General features: G+C 40.5%; 1 protein-coding gene across 1 annotated transcript in view; it reads right to left on the bottom strand.

Annotated features, from left to right (window-relative positions):
• Positions 1-1,534: 1,534 nt before the first annotated feature.
• The window catches only part of tent4b (terminal nucleotidyltransferase 4B), a 37,381-nt gene continuing 20,175 nt past the window's right edge, over positions 1,535-18,740 (bottom strand). The window contains exons 2-12 of the mRNA XM_061745708.1: positions 16,722-16,845; positions 14,619-14,665; positions 12,929-13,049; positions 11,899-12,006; positions 10,939-11,067; positions 10,489-10,702; positions 9,572-9,698; positions 6,888-6,991; positions 6,580-6,788; positions 6,325-6,471; positions 1,535-3,916 (exon numbers count right to left, since the gene is read on the bottom strand). Coding sequence (XP_061601692.1) covers positions 3,758-3,916; positions 6,325-6,471; positions 6,580-6,788; positions 6,888-6,991; positions 9,572-9,698; positions 10,489-10,702; positions 10,939-11,067; positions 11,899-12,006; positions 12,929-13,049; positions 14,619-14,665; positions 16,722-16,845 — 1,489 coding nt within the window. The 3' untranslated portion in view covers positions 1,535-3,757. The remainder of the gene's footprint in view (positions 3,917-6,324; positions 6,472-6,579; positions 6,789-6,887; positions 6,992-9,571; positions 9,699-10,488; positions 10,703-10,938; positions 11,068-11,898; positions 12,007-12,928; positions 13,050-14,618; positions 14,666-16,721; positions 16,846-18,740) is intronic.

Below are 18,740 nucleotides of genomic sequence, written 5' to 3'. Positions count from 1 at the left end.
AACTACGCAAACTTCAAGCAAACTTATAGGAAACAGCCGCGTCGGCAGCGCAAACCAGAAACCAGGCAGGCACCAATTTAACTATCAAAGAACATGAGACGGTATGAAAACCATGAAATTTACCCCAGAACTGCACATTATTTTAAATGTATAGTATATATACATATATACGATGAGCCAATTAAAACATTTCGTGTCAAGGCTGATTTATGGTTCCGCGTTACACCAACGCAGAGCCTACGGCGTAAGGTCTGCGTCGATTTAACGCGGGACCATAAATCAGGCTTCAGACATGCAGTTTTGGGGCGACGCGCTTTGTGTTTCATGGATTTCATGCAGGTCTGTTGAAGCCGGAGCTCGAGGCAGTGAAAGGTCTGTCAGGTTTCTCTCAGGAGGACAGTCTTACCTGTCCTGTCTGGCCGAGGCGCGTCCCGCGGGTCAACCTGCATCACCGGCCGCAGCTGCGCTACTGGCGTCTCTGCGAGAGCACGCTCCTCCTCCTCCTCCATCACCCTCTCTCTCTCTCTCCCTATCTCACACACACACACACACACACACACTCACTCACAGGGGCGAAAATCACGTTTCATAGTTGGGGGGGACAATAAACAGTACAATTTTAGCGAATAAATCCAGGGGGGACAAGGAATAAAAGTTTTAGCCTTCCTTTAATACAGCATTTTGACATTTTCATCTCTATCTCGCAAACAGGCAGAAGACCTTTCTTAGAGCAATACAAAACAATGGTATTAGGTGGAAGGTGGCAATAATACAGCACATCTGACACAATACACTGCAAAAACCCCAAATCTTAACAAGAATATTTGTCTTATTTCACGTTAAAATGTCTCATTTTTAGTTAAAAAAAAAATCTCATTACACTTAAAACAAGACTCATCACTGGAAAAAAACCAACAATTTTCACCTGTTTCAAGTAGATTTTCACTTAAAAATCTGCCAGTGGAACAAGATTGTTTTGCTTATAAGATAAATCTTGTCGCACTGGCAGATTTTTCTACTTATTTCAAGTGAAAATTTACTTGAAACAGGTGAAAATTGTCAAATAAGTTATTTTTCTGGTGATGACTCTTGTTTTAAGTGTAATGAGATTTTACTGTTTATTATTTTCGATTTCGGCCACAATTTTAATGTTGGTGCATCACTACTAAATACTACTGCATTGTTCCAATATTATTAATTCTGTCTCAAATTATTCTAGGGGGGACAGCTTTACTAATGGGGGGGACTTGTCCCCCCTGTCCCCCCTGTCCCCCCGGGATTTTCGCCCCTGCACACACACACACACACACACACACACACACACACGCACACACACACACACACACACACACACACGCGTGCACGGCTGTCATCACTCTCTTTTCCAAACCGAGTGACGTCACACCGTGTACATTAAAGCCTAAATTATGGTTCCGCGTTAAATCGACGCAGAGCCTACGCCATGGGGTTACGGCCTAGCCTACGGCGTAGGGGACGCGTAGGCACTGCGTTGGTGTGACGCGGAACTATAAATCAGCCTTTATCCGTCCAGAAAATTCCAAAAAAGCAAAAGCAGAAACTCGTGTCAACACCAGTGTGATGGTAATGGTTTTTATTGCATGAACTGTAATAGCTGCAGTGGAACAGGTTTTCAGATGGGTACAGCTGGGTTCAAAAAGCCTTCTGTAATGGAGATATGTGGTAAAAGGTGGACATTCAGATTCTCCTTCCTCCTCTGCAGAGCACGAAAACCTGCGCTTATATACTGCATTTTAACCGCGCTGATGGATGAAGGGGCTGAACCGGCAACCGTTTTCAAGATTTCAACACCAAAATTTACCAGCCCTGCTAATTGGCCTCAGGTGTGCTTAAATTGAGTTACCACGTGATGTTGACCTGACCCGATGGTGTGCACGGCGTGGAGTAGCGTTAAAGAGTATTAAAGTGGTGGTTATTGCTGGATATTTGTTTTTACCGTGCATGTTTCGTGAGAGGAAGGGGATGAGGAGATTAAACTGTGCTTTGGTGTGTCACTCCCTCCAAGCAGCCCATCCATTTGACCACATTAGAGGTCGATCATGGAAAAGAAACCGTTCAAATGCAGTATACAAGGCCAAACGCTGCGTGGATTAAGACTCAGAGCAATAGCTCCATCTGCAGGTCAGCTGCAGTACTGCAACGACAGAAGAGAAATTGCTTTTTTTTGTATCGTTATGAAAATGTTTAAATTGGGATGAGGAAACAACCAAAAGAAAAAAATTAATAGCTCCCTTTTTGAGTAAGTAGGCCAGCCACGTCATTAAAAAAAAAAAAAAATAGGAAAAAATAGGCTCCGACTTGTAAAATGGTCTCTTAAGTTTCCCAAAGTAACTTGGTCACTCAACTGTCAATGAAAAGATAAACCAAAATAAACAAAAACAAACTTAGAAATAATAAAACACGGTATTTGAAAGTACCTGAATATACTTGTTCCTACCCCGTCCCATCTTCCTGCAACTTATTCTATTTCAAATATAGGACTCAAAGATATGAGCTCTAAGTTATTACATTTATCAATACTATGTTCATATAATTAATAAAAAAATAAATACATTTAACAAATACAAATGATTCTGCAGTTGGTAATTCACCAAATAAACAAATTATCGGCCACAGTCATATTGTTGACACAATTCAAGTGTAGGATTTTTCACTAAAACCATTTTCACCACAAATATATTTAAACCTGTAGTCGTAAAGCCTCTACACTGGTGTGGCTGTGCTACCTAGCTGGATGAGAGCGCGAGCTCCTTTCTGTCATCTACAGGCCTATCGTGTGAGGCTCACTCGAGGCTAAAATGTTAACATTGTAGCACACTCACAGAGAGAAACCAGGAGTAAAAGTAGATGCTGATGATTTCTGTTGGCAATGGGACCCAAACCAGCACCTGGTTTGGGCCGAACAGCAGCGGGCGCACAATGTGCATGTTTATGCGACTGTAATCAGTATATCTTGTAAAAAGGTAATATGAAACTTCTTTTCTTGCATTTTCAACCTTTTTTGTTTGTTTTTTTGCTTATGCTTGTTTTTGTACAAATTTCCGGATAACCTGTTTTAGACATAACAAAACAGATCCACCCGACAGAAAAACCAACCAACAGAAAATTCTCATGCATAAGTTATGTCCCACTCTTACTGATTGCATTTGTAAGTGAGCATCTTAAAAAATTTGTGTACACGTTTCTTGTTCAGCATAACAATTTTCTTTTCGTACATTTAAACTATTTGCTTTTTTTTCTCTCCCCCCCTTTTTTTCTTTTTTAATTTTTTTTTTTTTCCAGGATAAAATTTTGATCCCACTTGTCAGCAGATCCAGGTATTGCTCCAAAAGTCAACTCCAGACACTCCAACCGTCTATTCCTGTACAGCAGGAGGCGCAAGAGGCTGGCTGTTGTTAGGAAATCCGCTCCCCGACAGAAGCTGTTCGGAAAGAAAAGGAGCATCTACTCTGTGATTTCAGTTCAAGTCTGAAAATTAAACCCATTTCCAATAGCGTTTTTTTTCTTTTTTTTTGTTTCTTCCTTTTTCGGTTAGAAAACTTGGCGTCATCCTGAAAAGGGGCGACGGATGTCTGCAGATGTTTCCATACTACTAACCACCTCCTGACCCTGCTGGTGTCTGGCAGCAGGGGAGGTGCCAGGACAGTCAGTCAGTCAGTTTCAGACAAGGACGGGGGTCGGTATGGGATGGGGGGGGCGTCACTGATCAAAGCCACCCCTATCTGCAGAGATCCTCTTGTGTAGAGTCCCGTACGTTTTTCCTCTTCTTGCTGTTGCCCTGGTGCTGTGGCTTGTTGCTCGGATGAGTTTTGGTATTGGATGGGTTGTTCTGCTGCGCGTGGTGCCCACTCTTTTGATGGGAACGAGAGACCCTAGCCTGAGGACGACAAACATCGGAGACTGTTAATGCTGGAGAACCCGGATAAAACTGGTTTGATTCATGACAGAGTAAACAGCATGTTTAGTAAAGATGCACCGATCAATCGGCAACCGATCGGTATCGGCCGATAATGCCCCTATCGGTTTTGAACGGCGTTCTCTAAAGATTTTCTCAAAAAAAAAAAAAAAAAAAATCATCTAGCACCTTCCTTGATAACCATGTTTGCCTCACTCTGCTGCACCCCTCACGTTGTATTTCTTTGTATAATTTGTATAATCTTTTTGTATTTTTTTTGTATAATTGTCTTGTAAAATTGTAAATAGGTTATTTTTAAATCTTTATTCTGTTTATTCTGTATCATAGAAATTCCACATTTGTTTTATTGTTTATTTTACTACCAAAGAGCGAAATTACCGGAGTCAAATTCCTTGTTGGACAATGTTCGAACCTGACCAATAAAGCTGATTCTGAAAATAATAGTTCAAAGCGAGCCGATCTGATGACGTCTACAACAAACCTGCGTTCCCACATCTCAGAACTAGGTGTCCTAAGGGGGCGTGACTGGCGTCGCCGGTATGGTAGTTTTACAATGTCGGAAAAGGACAACAAATTTGCAGTTTGCAAAGTCCCCTGAGGAGGAATGTTATAAAAGAATTCCATCAACGAAGCTGATAGGACATTTGAAAGTTTCTCAAGTCGAGGACTATATAAAGAACAGGAGCGTGCAGCAACGCCGCTAACTCACCTGAACGTAACAGAGACCTATAAACAGAGGTGTCAAGTAACTAGTAATTACTTTTTACTTTTACTCCTTACAATTTTACGCAATTATCTGTACTTTTTACTCCTTACATTTTAAAAACAGCCTCGTTACTCTATTTCATTTGGGCCTTTAAACAAAAAAATATCCAGTTAAATTGCTCCATCCGGATAGAGTGAATGTGGTTGTGGTTGGATGAGAAGTATAAACATAATACCATTCCAACACCCTATTGGTTTGTACGCGTCTGCTCTCTGAAACACATGTTAATGCTCAATAGTACACATATATGGTTCTTTAATATATTTGCATTATACTAAGATGCATTCATTTTCAATGGCCTTAATGGCTTTTTTCCCCCTTACATTACTTTTACTTTTATACTTTAAGTAGATTTGAAACCAGTACTTTTATACTTGAGTAAAAAACTTGAGTTGATACTTCAACTTCTACAGGAGTATTTTTAAACTCTAGTATCTATACTTCTACCTGAGTAATGAATGTGAATACTTTTGACACCTCTGCCTATAAACGACATCAGCAACAGCAAGAAAAATAAAGAACTACATCCTCAGGTAATGGATTCATAAGCCTTGATCATCAGCCGTTTGTCGTTGTAGCAGACAACGGGTTTAAACGCGTCGTTTGCTGCTCGGATCCCGGTACGCGCTGCTGCGTCGTAATTATTTCACTGATGAAATCCCGTCGGAGTTATACCAGACTATATTCAGTCACATCCAACCCCTCACCCTCACGCAGGACGACAATCGTGTCAGTCGGCTTCACAAGTGACATTTAGATGTTCTAGTGTGAAGAGTTTTGCTTCACTCACAAGAATTTCCTTACACTTTTTGCCTCAGCCTGCAATAAAACAGTGGTCAATTCATGACACTTTCTCATCTCCTAATTTTGATACCTAATAATACGATGTGAGTGTCGTGTACATGAAACAACAATATTGAAGAATTTATGGATTTCACTAGGCCTGTGTTGAAAAAAATCGATTTTCCGATTCTAAATCGATTTTATATGAATTCCTAAAAATCGATTCTTATGTCTAAAGATCGATTTTTTTCATCATTACATTTTCGCCCGGTGAATTTTAATCCTAGTAGTCGGACACAGTTTGTCATGACACTTCTGAAAAATGCCGGCTGCTTCATGGCAATATGTGTGTGTGGTGACAGAATAAATTAGACAAGCTAAAATGATTTGTTTACTGCATGAGCTGTTGCAATTTCTTTCTTTTTTTGCACTTTAAATGGATATTGAAAGGCCTATTTGAGTTATTTATTTCTTAGTTCACAATAATTATTGTGAAATTATTATTTCACTAGTTATTTTACAGTCATTTAATTCATGGCAACAGCTCAAACAAACATTTTTAATAACACTAATACAAAACAATATCGGATTGAATTGAATCGAATCAAATCCTGATAATCGATTCTGAATCTTAAGAATCGGAATCGAATCTTGACATCTGAATCGATACCCAGCCCTAGATTTCACACTGTGATCGGTGATCGGCAATATCAGGATCGGCAGATACTGATTTTGGTGATCTGTGATCGGCCCTCAAAATCCTGATTGGTGCATCTCTAATGTTTAGTGTGCACTGAGAGTCGATCCGAGCCGGGCGTACCTTTCCTCCTTTGTTGCTTGCCGTTGGAGTGCTGGTAGTGTGGTTCTGTGCGCGGTGATTACTTGCGGGGGCAGACTTTTCTCTCGGAGTACTGGAGCCCCGGCCGGACTGCTGCTTGGCCGTCTTACACGGCGTCCCATCAGAGTCCTGGAGGGGAAAACCAGCAAACTCCACATCAGAACGGTGTGCTCTAACTATCCAGACCTCTAAATGCACACGTTCAGTATTTTGGCTGAAAAAGCTGGAGACACTGACCGCGTCGCTGGAAGTCGAAGTGGACGTCGTGGAAGACGGCGAGAGCGGAGAGGAAGAAGGAGAGGAGCGCAGGGAGGGGGATGGAGAGGACGTGTTGGAGGAGGTTTTGCTGTGGGGAACCGAAGGCAGAACCACGACATCCTCGTCATCGGGAACATTGTTGTTGCACTCGTCAAGCTGCTTAGATTCAAACAGTTTGACTCCATTTCCTACAGAGGCAGCGAGAGAAACACGTGTAATTATTGTTCACTGGGTCAAACTGCTGAATACTTTAAAACATTTAACACATGCAGGAAGATCGAGCGTACTGTTTAGAGACAGGTCATTCTGAGACGGCCCTCCCCAGTTTTTCCGGATCCATTCCCTGTATTCATCCACTTCCTGAGTCACTCGGATTATCCTGCCGAGTATACTGTGATGGGAAGAAGAAAACAGTACGTTATTCTACTAGTATCTACAGGAGTATCTACTACCAGTACTGCATATGTATTGGACCAGCAGTGTGTTAACAGGACTGTCTCAGAAAATTATAATATTGTGATAAAGTTCTTTATTTTCTGTAATGCAATTAAAAAAACAATTAAAGCTGCAAGCAGCGATGAACGGGCCCTCGCACTCACGGCCACCGTCCCCCATAAGCATATCAGAAATGACACCACCCACGACTTCCTATGTCAAACCATTCAAAAGTTATAGCAGAAAAAAGGGACGACCAATCAGAAGAAGGGGCGGGGCTAATTCAGCCCAATAAAGGTCAAGGACTCAATACCGAGTCCCATGACACCACCCACGACTCTCTATGTCCAAACATTCAAATGTTATAGCAGGAAATAGGGACAACCAATCAGAAGAAGGGGCGGGGCTAATTTTCACCAATTATGGTCAAGGACTCAATACCGAGTCTCATGACACCACCCACGACTCTTTATGTCAAACCTTTCAAAAGTTATGGCAGAGAAAAGTATTCTAGGGGGCGCTGTTGAGCCGTTAGGCCACGCCCATTAATGCAAACCATGAAATTCATCGCCAGGCCTGGCTTGCATGCAAAATTTGGTGACTTTTGGAGAACTATCAAATATGGACCAATCAGATGAAGGGGAGGCGCGCGTTTTGGCGTCTAGCGTCGCCACGGTAACACTTTTGAAAGAGAAAAGTAATGCGGGTAGTCGCAGGATGGAGACGCACATTTTGATGTATAACACATCTGGGTTCACGATACGGTTCGGGCCGTATTAATTGCCGAAGGAATGGCATAAATTGCGCCAAAATTACACAATTAATTCAAAATGGCTGACTTCCTGTTCGGTTTCGGTCATGGCGCCAAGAGACTTTTCTTTAAGTTGCAACATGATACAGGTGTGTAGCGATTTTCGTGCATGTACGTCAAACCGTATTGTGGGGCTTGAGGCACAAAGTTTTCCGGGGGGCGCTGTTGAGCCAGTTTGCCACGCCCATTCATACAAACCATGAAATATCTAATTTATCGCCAGGCCTGGCTTGCATGCAAAATTTGGTGACTTTTGGGGAACTATAAAAATATGGACCAATCAGATGAAGGGGGGCGCGGTTTTTGGCGTCTAGCGTCGCCACGGTAACACTTTTGAAAGAGAAAAGTAATGCGGGTAGTCGCAGGATGGAGACGCACATTTTGATGTATAACACATCTGGGTTCACGATACGGTTCGGGCCGTATTAACTGCCGAAGGAATGGCATAAATTGCGCCAAAGTGACACGATTAATTCAAAATGGCTGACTTCCTGTTCGGTTTCGGCCATGGAGCCAAGAGACTTTTCTTTTAGTTGCGACATGATACAGGTGTGTACCGATTTTCGTTCATGTACGTCAAACCGTATTATGGGGCTTGAGGCGCAAAGTTTTTTCTGTCTGAACCAACCAGATGAAGGGTGGGCGCGCTTTTTGGCGTCTAGCGTCGCCACGGTAACGCTTTTGAAAGAGAAAAGTAATGCGTGTTGTCGCAGGATGGAGACGCATATTTTGATGTATAACACACTTGGGGGCACGTTACGGTTCGGGCCGTATTAACTGCCGAAGGAATGGCATAAATTGCGCCAAAGTGACACGATTAATTCAAAATGGCTGACTTCCTGTTCAGTTTCGACCATGTCGCCAAGAGACTTTTCTTTAAGTTACGTACTGATACAGGTGTGTAGCGATTTTCGTGCATGTACGTCAAACCGTATTGTGGGGCTTGAGGCACAAAGTTTTCCGGGGGGCGCTGTTGAGCCATTTCGCCACGCCCATTAATGTAAACCATTAAATATCAAATTTTTCGCCAGGCCTGACTTGCATGCAAAATTTGGTGACTTTTTGGGCATGTTTAGGGGGGCAAAAAGGCCTTCCTTTCGTCAGAAGAAAGAAAGAAAGAAAGAAAGAAAGAAAGAAAAAAGAAAAATTCCTACAGATACAATAGGGCCTTCGCACTGAAGGTGCTCGGGCCCTAAAAATGTCATACATTCTGGATTCATTACAAATCAACTGAAATATTGCAAGCCTTTTCTTATTTTAATATTGCTGATTATGGTTTACAGTTTAAGATTAAGATTCCCAGAATATTCTAATTTTTTTAGATAGGATATTTGAGTTTTCTTAAGCTGTAAGCCATGATCAGCAATATTAAAATAATAAAAGGCTTGCAATATTTCAGTTGATTTGTAATGAATCCAGAATGTATGACATTTTTGCATTACAGAAAATAAAGGACTTTATCAAAATATTCTAATTTTCTGAGACAGTCCTGTATATCTATTTATTGCATTGTCAACTCTGTTTTGCTTCCTCTTTTTAAATGTCATGAGCTGTTTGACAACTGATTTTCCCCAGAGGGGACAATAAAGGTTTCAATCAATCAATGAAGACACGATTATAAAAGTGGCTGTGAAGAAACAAATCTAGAAAGAATCCATTATAAATTACTAATTACTTGGCAAAACAGATCAAGCTCTTTCGACTGTATGACGGACGAGTCGTTACCTCTCGCTCTCGTTGTTGGGGTAATACTTGGCAATGGGTGAGACAGCATGGCTGAGCACAACGTAGGCGTAGTCGAACGCCTGCTTCACCTGCATGGCACCGTACGAACTCCTGCCAACATCGTTATCTGGCGGGTGAAAGAGAGAGGACAAAAGTATTCACATTCATTACTCAGGTAGAAGTATAGATACTAGAGTTTAAAAATACTCCTGTAGAAGTTGAAGTATCAACTCAAGTTTTTTACTCAACTAAAAGTATAAAAGTACTGGTTTCAAAACTACTTAAAAGTATAAAAGTAAAAGTAATGTAAGGGGGAAAAAAGCCATTAAGGACAAAAGCCATTGAAAATGAATGCATCTTAGTATAATGCAAATATATTAAAGAACCATATATGTGTACTATTGAGCATTAACATGTGTTTCAGAGAGCAGGAGATATGATGACTAGTTGCCTATAAGTATTGTAATGGTGCAAAAAGTCAAACTTCAGAGGCATGTTATCATTTATCCTAACCTTTATTGGAATGTACATCCAAGTTTAGTTGCAGGAATCTGAGGCAACGGATGTAAGAACAAAACTGGACAAGAACATCTGAAACAACCACAACCAAATTCACTCTATCCGGATAACGCAAATTTAACTAGATAGTTTTTTTTAAAGGCCGAAATGAAATAGAGTAATGAGGCTGTTTTTAAAATGTAAGGAGTAAAAAGTACAGATAATTGCGTGAAAATGTAAGGAGTAAAAGTAAAAAGTTGTCTGAAAAATAATTACTCCAGTGAAGTATAGATAACCAAAATTTCTACTTAAGTAAGGTAACGAAGTATTTGTACTTCGTTACTTGACACCTCTGGTGAAAGACTGTGTCAGAGTCGCTCCAACTCTCCACATCGTGCGTCTCTGTGCAGCGCTCCTACCTGGCTGCAGAGGGTCCTCGATGTAGAGCATGGAGGGTCTGTACCCGTCCATCATGTTCTTCTGAACCTCGTCTTTGGCAACGTAGCAACCGCCATCTTTTATCCTGATGCCCGTTTTCAGGTAGTTGAAGTGGCGACCGTAGAGCTCAAAGAACTCGATCAGCAGGACGCCGATGTTGATGTTGGGACTGCGCACATCTTCCCTATAGTGAAGCTGAGGAGCAGCAAAGGAAAAGTGGGTTTGTTAGTTCATCACTGGATGAATACAAACTAAAGTTCACCCCTATGTCTGACTGTTTTTCACTCATAACTGTGAACTTATGGTTCATTTCAGCACTGAAGAATGATCACTGTCATTTGTTTTAGTAACAGCACTTGTCATTGATGCTGGTACAACTTAAAGAGGACACTTTGCCAAGTTACTTAGCTTAATTGAGCTGCAGAACTAACCTGGAGGAAGCTAACAGCCATGAGGAAGAGACTGTAGGACCCGATCCCACCTGTAAAAACCTCATTAAGGTCCCTTTGCAGAAGGAACTGCTTCAGCACCAGGACCAGATAAGGCAGCACCGGGTATTTCTGCAGAGGGGAAACAAGGACAAAGACATTTAGTCAAGACATTTAAGGAACATAGTATATATTCATGTCTACAGCACCCTCTAGAGGAAGAGGAACAAGTCTGGAATTAGTGTTTTTTCAATATTTCCCTTGATTTTACATGGTGATGACAGCATTTAAGACGGGTTATGAAACAAGGACTTTTCGTCTCAAAAACTTAACACTGTACCCTCTTTATACCGTTTTATGATCTTAGGAAATAGTTGAAATAATAACATGCATTTCACAAGATTTGAAACTTTATTTTCTTCGAATGATTCATTTCAAATCGCTAAAATGTTTTACTTTTAGTGTTTAATATGTCAAATTGTATAACCTTTTTTATTTAAAATTACAGGAATCAGAACACACTACCGATCTTGTCTGAAAGCCTAAATGTCAAAACAGCTTTCCAAAAACCTCTGCATCAGAGGCAGAACCCTGATACAGAGAAAATACAATCTAAGACTGGTCACACAGATTATTTAAAAAATCTTAACTGATTTTAAGCACATGCACCCGAAACAGGGCCAGACTGCAGGACCATCCATAACGACACCACACACTTGAGGGTTATGTGCTTCATGCAGAGCATGGCCACCACAGTCAGGGTGTGGGACAAAACAGGCACAACATTGGGCCTAAAATAATTTAATGCACAGCCAGCCTTAGTCAGGGAATCATGCATAAACCACGACTAGATCTGCTGGTTTTAATGATGAAGTATCTATGAGACACTTTATACAGAACAGACACGTTAACCGTCTGAAGAAGCACTTCAGCAGTGTGGAGCTCCAGCTCGGCAAACCTTACCTCTTTGAATTCCTTGATGAGCCGAGCAGCTTTCACGCCACTCTTCACATTGAAACTGATGTCCACTTTAACTTCAGTGAAGGAGTCAGTCAGTTTGATGATGGGAACCTGAAATCACATAAGGGAAGCTATTCAACTTCTGATACTGTACTAGAATCAATACACATGCAATAACATACTGACAGAATCTACAACCATCACGTTGAAGGATTTGTGTTTTAATTGGATCTTAAAATTTTTAAGACTTAAAGATTTTATCTATTATCTTTTTTCTTTGTTCTGCTCTTACTTATATTTCTTTTTCTATACAAATTTTTATTTAGTATTTTTTTTTTATGTAGTATTTCATCAACCTGTCCAGGGACTACAGGTGGAAAATAGCAAGCTGCTACAACCTGGCACAATGCATATTCTCTTGTAAAAGATTAATGTATTATTGTGCACTGTCCCTGTTTTGAAATGAATAAATAAATTACAAATAAAATAATTGAAACAAAGTTAACTAGAGTGGAAGGTTAAATACCATTTGTTAATATTGGTTTAAAATGTACAAATCAATACTGTTGGTTTAAGGCATTTTAAAATAAGTTATCATAAAGCGCCAAGATGCAAAACTATGAAGTTATTTTTTCAACACTGACAAAAAGAAACATGCCACCTCAATTTCAGTTTCATCCAATACATATTCAAGTAGATCCCTAGAGCTGAATACCTGCCAATGGCTTTATACGCACGTCTGTCACATCACATGCCTGAATAACAAGTCATGTATGCCAACATTTGCATTCAAGTGATGGATTTGGAACCATCCCAAAAGCATATTTTAATGGGATTCAACAGACTTGACAACATCAGAAACCTAAAAGTTATAATGATTAATGACATCAGGAGCTTTGTCAAGCATTACTTTCAAGCCTATTGCCAAAATTCCTTGAAGGAACATGAGGTTAAAATAAGTTCAAAACCTGAGTTATGATCCAAAAACCTTTTTTCATTGTACAGAAATGCAAGAGGAGACTTTATTTCGTACCGTTGCTTTATCTAAAACTTTAATGGAGTTCTCGTCCGCAATGTTTCGCTTCCGCAGAGCTTCTTCCAACGTCCAGAGTGGGAGCGTCTCCCATTTCCCAAAGACTACCAGGTCAATGTCACTGGCGAGAGAAGAAAGAAAAGACTTTTAACAAAGAGAAACACATCATTAGGAACTACCATGTTCACCAGGCAAAATGTTTCTCTGAATCTTGTAAGACACCACAAGACAGAAATCTACAACATAATAAAAGAAATAAGTAATATGTGATTTTAAACAATTAACTAAAAGAAAAACTGTAGTTTCCACTGAAGCTGCTCCAGCAACCCATGTCAAGGGATGTCCCTAAATGACGACCACAGCTTACAACTGAGCAAAAGAAAGTCCGCCGAAATCAGATCTATACCAAGAGTACAAACAAACACTGGTGAAGAATGAATATAACGCAAGGATTGCCTGTACTTTGCACCCTTTAAGCAAACTAAGAATGTTCCCAGCGTGGGTCAAACACACCACCCACTCACATGCAAACATCCAAACGTACTGGAGCTTAGCCATTTTCAAGTACCAGTATGATGTCAGGAGAAGGGCTGCAGGATGTGAGGGAAGCATGCGATGATTTGATTGAAAAATGTGATGATGATATGAACAACCCTTTACCCCTGACAGAAAATAGCAGACACTACAAAAATCATTAATTTACCATTTCTAATTCAGCAACATAGTTGGAAACAAACAAAGTACCCTACACCAACTGCGACATTCTTCATGCAAATTAACAAGTGATGGGCCAAACATTAGTATTGACATTTAAAGTGACTAGACTACATGGGACTTGCAGGATAAAGGACTAGAATTTATTGCAATAATTTTTATCTTTGCAATATTGATATTACACATGTTGACATTGCGATAACGCTAAAATTTCAATATGTTGCGCAGCGCTCTAGTCAGGAGTCCAGTGACATGCCTGCGTAGTTATTTATGCGCTTCTAGACTGCAGTCTGTGGAAAGCACATCCCCCTTTTACTATTCGGAGGGACTCAGGTATATTTTGTCTCCCAAGGACATACCGATTTCTATTTCTGAGAAATAATGAGTGACATCATTCTACTACCGCCTGATTCAGCAGCTCCCTTCATCACAAACAGGTTGACATCAGAAGCAACTAAGCCTCACTGCTGTTTGTTCAAACTCCAAGCATCAAAACATACAGGAAAGGACCCGCCTGAAGGTTTATGGGAAAAAACACTCAATCTTACAGCTTTCTGGATAAATCTTCCCACAAAAAAAAAATATCACACTTAGCTAGTTCAACCTCAAATATGCATCAACTACCATGACTATACTCTGTTTTGTAAGTTGCACGGAGGACACAGTAGCAGGAAACGTGATGTAAACAGTAAGGGGAAACACTCAGGGACTTCCAAACTCCTTCTGAGCAAATATTTAAAAATACAGCTAAAAATCTGTGGCCATAGTCCTCAGCTTATCTGTATTCCAGTTATAACCTCTTCTGTGCAAGTGGCTTCAAGGAGAATCAAGTAGCGTCATTTTCTGTGGGAAACACTGAGCAAATTAAGCATTTGTGGCATGAAGCCAATTCCCAGGCACAATCTGGCAAAAAAAAAAAAAAGGATTGGATTTTTAAACTGGTTTGGAAAAGCTCAAATATGTGCAAAAAGCTCACCTTGTTGGCAGATAGAGACCAGTGCTGAAACTCCCGAACACTTGGACCTACAAGGATAAAAATAACTAAGTTAACCATTTGAACAAGTTTTGATTTCAAGCATAAGCAATGTTTGTTCAAACAAAAACGGCCTACGGCTGAAAAGTTTTGTCACTGAGTTTCTAAACCTCTAACAGTCTGTTAATCACTCAGTGTCAGTCATAGCGCGTCAGGAAAAAATCCTGTTGTTGTAAACTTTCCAAGCTGCACTCCTCTACAAACACCTGCTTCAAAAGGCATCAACATTGATTTATGTGTTGCTGATTTATTAACATGCCTAAAGAAACTGCACAGGTATGACACAAAAAAAACAGTTGGGAGTAAAAACAGTAGTAACTTGAATACAGAAATACAAAGCCTATTCAATTACATAATATTCTTAGTGTACAGACACGCGTGTGAGGTAATCAAAACGGGCAGCTTGTTTACCATAAAACAGCCCTTTTTGCACGGATCTCGTACCCTGCACGCCACTGAGGCAACGATAATAATCTTCAGCCCTCCCACACAGAAGGGCACAAATAGATTTAAGCCGTGACCCTCGCTTTACTCCCTTAAACCTCTCCCTGACAGCTTCACCTGGTAGCATAAACTCCGGTTTGCAGGCCAGTCACATGTCCAGGGCTAAGCTGCTTGTCAAGCTGTGCTTGTGAATGAATGAACTAACTGCCGAGGACTTCTTTGAAGGCTGAGGTTATTATAGGTGATCATAAAAGGTTAGGTTAGTGTTCTGTCTAGTCACTCTTACGACAGATTTTTAGCCGTGTTGTCACAGATCTGCAGACCTTTCAGACATTTGCAAACACAGCTGAAATATGACAGGTGCTTCCAGGAACACATTTTGCATACAAGTGACCCACTCAAGCTTCCTCCTGGTAAGATATAGATTTGTTGAGGAAACATGTAAAATGTCTGATAGGCATCGCGACATCCAAGCTAGTTAGTCAAACCTGGCTTTGACTAGATGTTTTCTCCTTCTTCAAGCACAAAGAAAATTGGCCAAGACTGGAACAGCATTGCGCTCCTTAATTTGGACCCCGCGAAGCTGAGAGCAGATACACCCAAGTTCTCTGTTCCTATCAGCAAGATCAAAGTCAATGGTTTCAATAATGCCTGAGGTGGCTCTGATAACGTGACCGTGACAGTACTGTGGTAACAGGGAGATAAAGAACAAGAGGTTGCTTAATGACTGCCTGAAGTCTGTTTCCTGGTATCACATTCAGCCTGATAGCACTCTGAGCTCACCGTTGTTAACTACAGGCACGACTGGCCAGGCCAAGGAAAACATCGCTTTTAATTCAGCCATCATTTTTCACTGTTCTACCAACTCAGAGACGACGCATGTGGGAGCATTCAGGGAAATTATTAGTGGCACATGTAAGAAACAAGCTCCGCAGCGAGGGTCTGAAACTAACACCCGCCCAGGCGCCAGCGCTCTCTCCCTTCGCCACTCCTGCTGTTGTGTTGACTGCAAATAACTTTTTCCTGAGGCTCTTCAGTTCGAGTTTCTTGTCTTCAAAAATCACGTTCTGTCATTTTTATAACCAGTTGCAAATTATGGTTCTGTAATATGCTGATTTACGACGACCACGGCTCTGGGGATGAGGTGCTCGCAGACATACTTGTCTGGTCGTCAACAAATCCCTCCCACAAACCGCCGCCCTGTGTTAATTCTGTTTACATTAGACCTGACCCGCGATTAATTCCATCCTCAGAGGTGATCGCAGCGCCAGCTCAACACAGCAACCCCTGTCAGTCAATGTTAATTGGTCAGGTGACGCGCTGGATTCGCATGTTAAACGCTGGGTCCTAATCAATGGAAAAGGGGCTTAAAAAGAGGCTAATGGTACATAGAAGTGCATCTTGGGATGATTGTGTCCCTTAGAAACACACACAGCCATTCCTCAATATATTAAAAATAGTTCTGCCTATAATTAATGTATATCAAAACACACACAAAAAAAAATGCACGTTTGGCTGGTGGATTTTGTTGTTTTTAATCTACCAGTCCACTTGGCTAGTGAGTTGAAAAGTTAATTTGCGCAGCGTATCAATGGTGTGTACCTCAGCACTGGGCCAAAGGTCATGGATGACTCCCTTGATTCTGTCCACAACCTCCAGTCTCATCTTTTCCTCTTCTGGCCAGGGGGAGATGTACTCATAGAAGTCCTTGATCTCCTCGTGTAGCCTGGGAAACAGAAAACAGAGAGATGTTTTAAAAAAAAACAAAAAAAAAACAATTTGTAAAAATTGAAGCATTGACATCTTGGCGGTGAATAAATAACTTCACACTTTTTAAACACATAAAAGACACTGCTTGCTTCTTTGGTCAGGTTCATACTAGGACTATATGATTAATCTGCAAGTGATACAAACAGGAATAATAAAGTAGAATCGGAAACATAATTGAGATTTTTCCCAACCTTTGGACTTTGAGTGTTTCTGCACGATGAAGATTAGAGAAATAAATCTATTGATAAACAGAGGAGTAAAGGCATGTTTGATTTTTTAACCTTTTAACCTACGATGGTATTAAGTGTTGGAATATTTGTTTGACTACTGCCTTCTGCAATAATGACAACTATAAAAGTGTAAATCAGGTTTCTAATGGAGCAGCTCTAATTTACACAACAGATCAACACAGATGCATAAATTAATTATTTATAGATTGGAAGTTCAGCTATACCTGAAAGTTACTTGTCTCATCTGTCACAGTGCAAACAGGCAAACAGTCAAAACAAGAGTTCAATCAGGAAGGTTTCCGAGGAAAGATACCGAAATGGTTAAAAACCAAAATAAAGAAACCTCTGATGTGTGCTGACATAATGTCAATAAGCAAAGTGGACTCAGCAAACGTAGACTAAGCCATCGCACCCCTTTTTGCCCTTGGTTCAGGTCGTTCTGCCCACATGTATGACCTTTTCACTGACCAGGTTTGTCTACTCGCACATAAACACAGGTGGTACAAGTCTCTGTGGGAGAGCAAATAAGAATGTAAATATGCCGGCACGTGCACACGCAGGCACAGGTCCCAGATCACACGGACCGACATTCTGGTTTTTTAGAAGCAAAACAAGGCAACGTAGAAAAAAGTCCTTGAGAACTAGGCATGAGCAAACCTCGCACTTATCAACACTGACTTTTGTCTGGATTATACCCCAAAGAATGCTGTACCTTTAGGTCCGGGAATCTACTCAACAAGTTTTCTTCAACGGACATCAGTTCATGATTTTTAGGTCTCAAACATTTGAAATAGAAGTATGGCTCGAAACCTGTAGAGCTGCTAACTTCGTAGGAAAAATACAGCAGAGCAGAGCTGAAGGAAATGCCCCCAGGATGTATAATATGATACACAAAGATGGATATCTAGTACTATAATTTACTTTTCTGTTGGATTTTATTTACCTCATTTACCTTAATGCCTCAGAGCAGCGACATGGAGTATTATTTTAAGGTTCATCCTGGAGAGAAATGTAGCCATGTGCTCTACCAATGTAATTGTTATCTGTGGTTAGCGTTTTATTATTAAATCACAGAGTTGAGTTTGTTTTAGGTTTTAAGCTTAAGAGAAATAGAAATCAGGTATGTAAGGAAAAATTTAATCCCTGGAGTTTGACCTAAATTTGACAAGAATACAGGTAACTAATGAACGTTTGTCATGTAACAGAATAAATATCCACTGCAAATTAAAAATGGCTCATGCATACGATTCACACTTACAGATTGTTTTGAATGTGTAAAGCTTGCTAGAATAGGCTGTCCTTAAAAAAATAAAGTTAAAAAAGAGAGATAAATCTAACTGAACAGTAAAACAAATTTACTTTTTGTCATGGAAGAAAGGGATTACCATTCCATCTTGTTTTTCCTCTTCCTACAAAGCTGCTCTAAATGTTAATGACGCGTCTCTTTTCCCCGTCCACACCGACAGTCCTCATAGCTTTCGTTTCAGAGTAAAGGAAACTCAGCACTTACTGACTGCACTACACAAACAGCATAAATGTAATACACCTCTCTTTCTCCCTCCCTCTCTCTCAAGCTGAACAAAACATCTATTCTGTGTATTTGTTGAGCACATTTATAACA

This window comes from Cololabis saira, chromosome 2, assembly GCF_033807715.1.
Source record: "Cololabis saira isolate AMF1-May2022 chromosome 2, fColSai1.1, whole genome shotgun sequence".
Lineage (NCBI taxonomy): Eukaryota > Metazoa > Chordata > Actinopteri > Beloniformes > Belonidae > Cololabis > Cololabis saira.
This window is presented reverse-complemented; position numbering and strand designations above follow the sequence as displayed.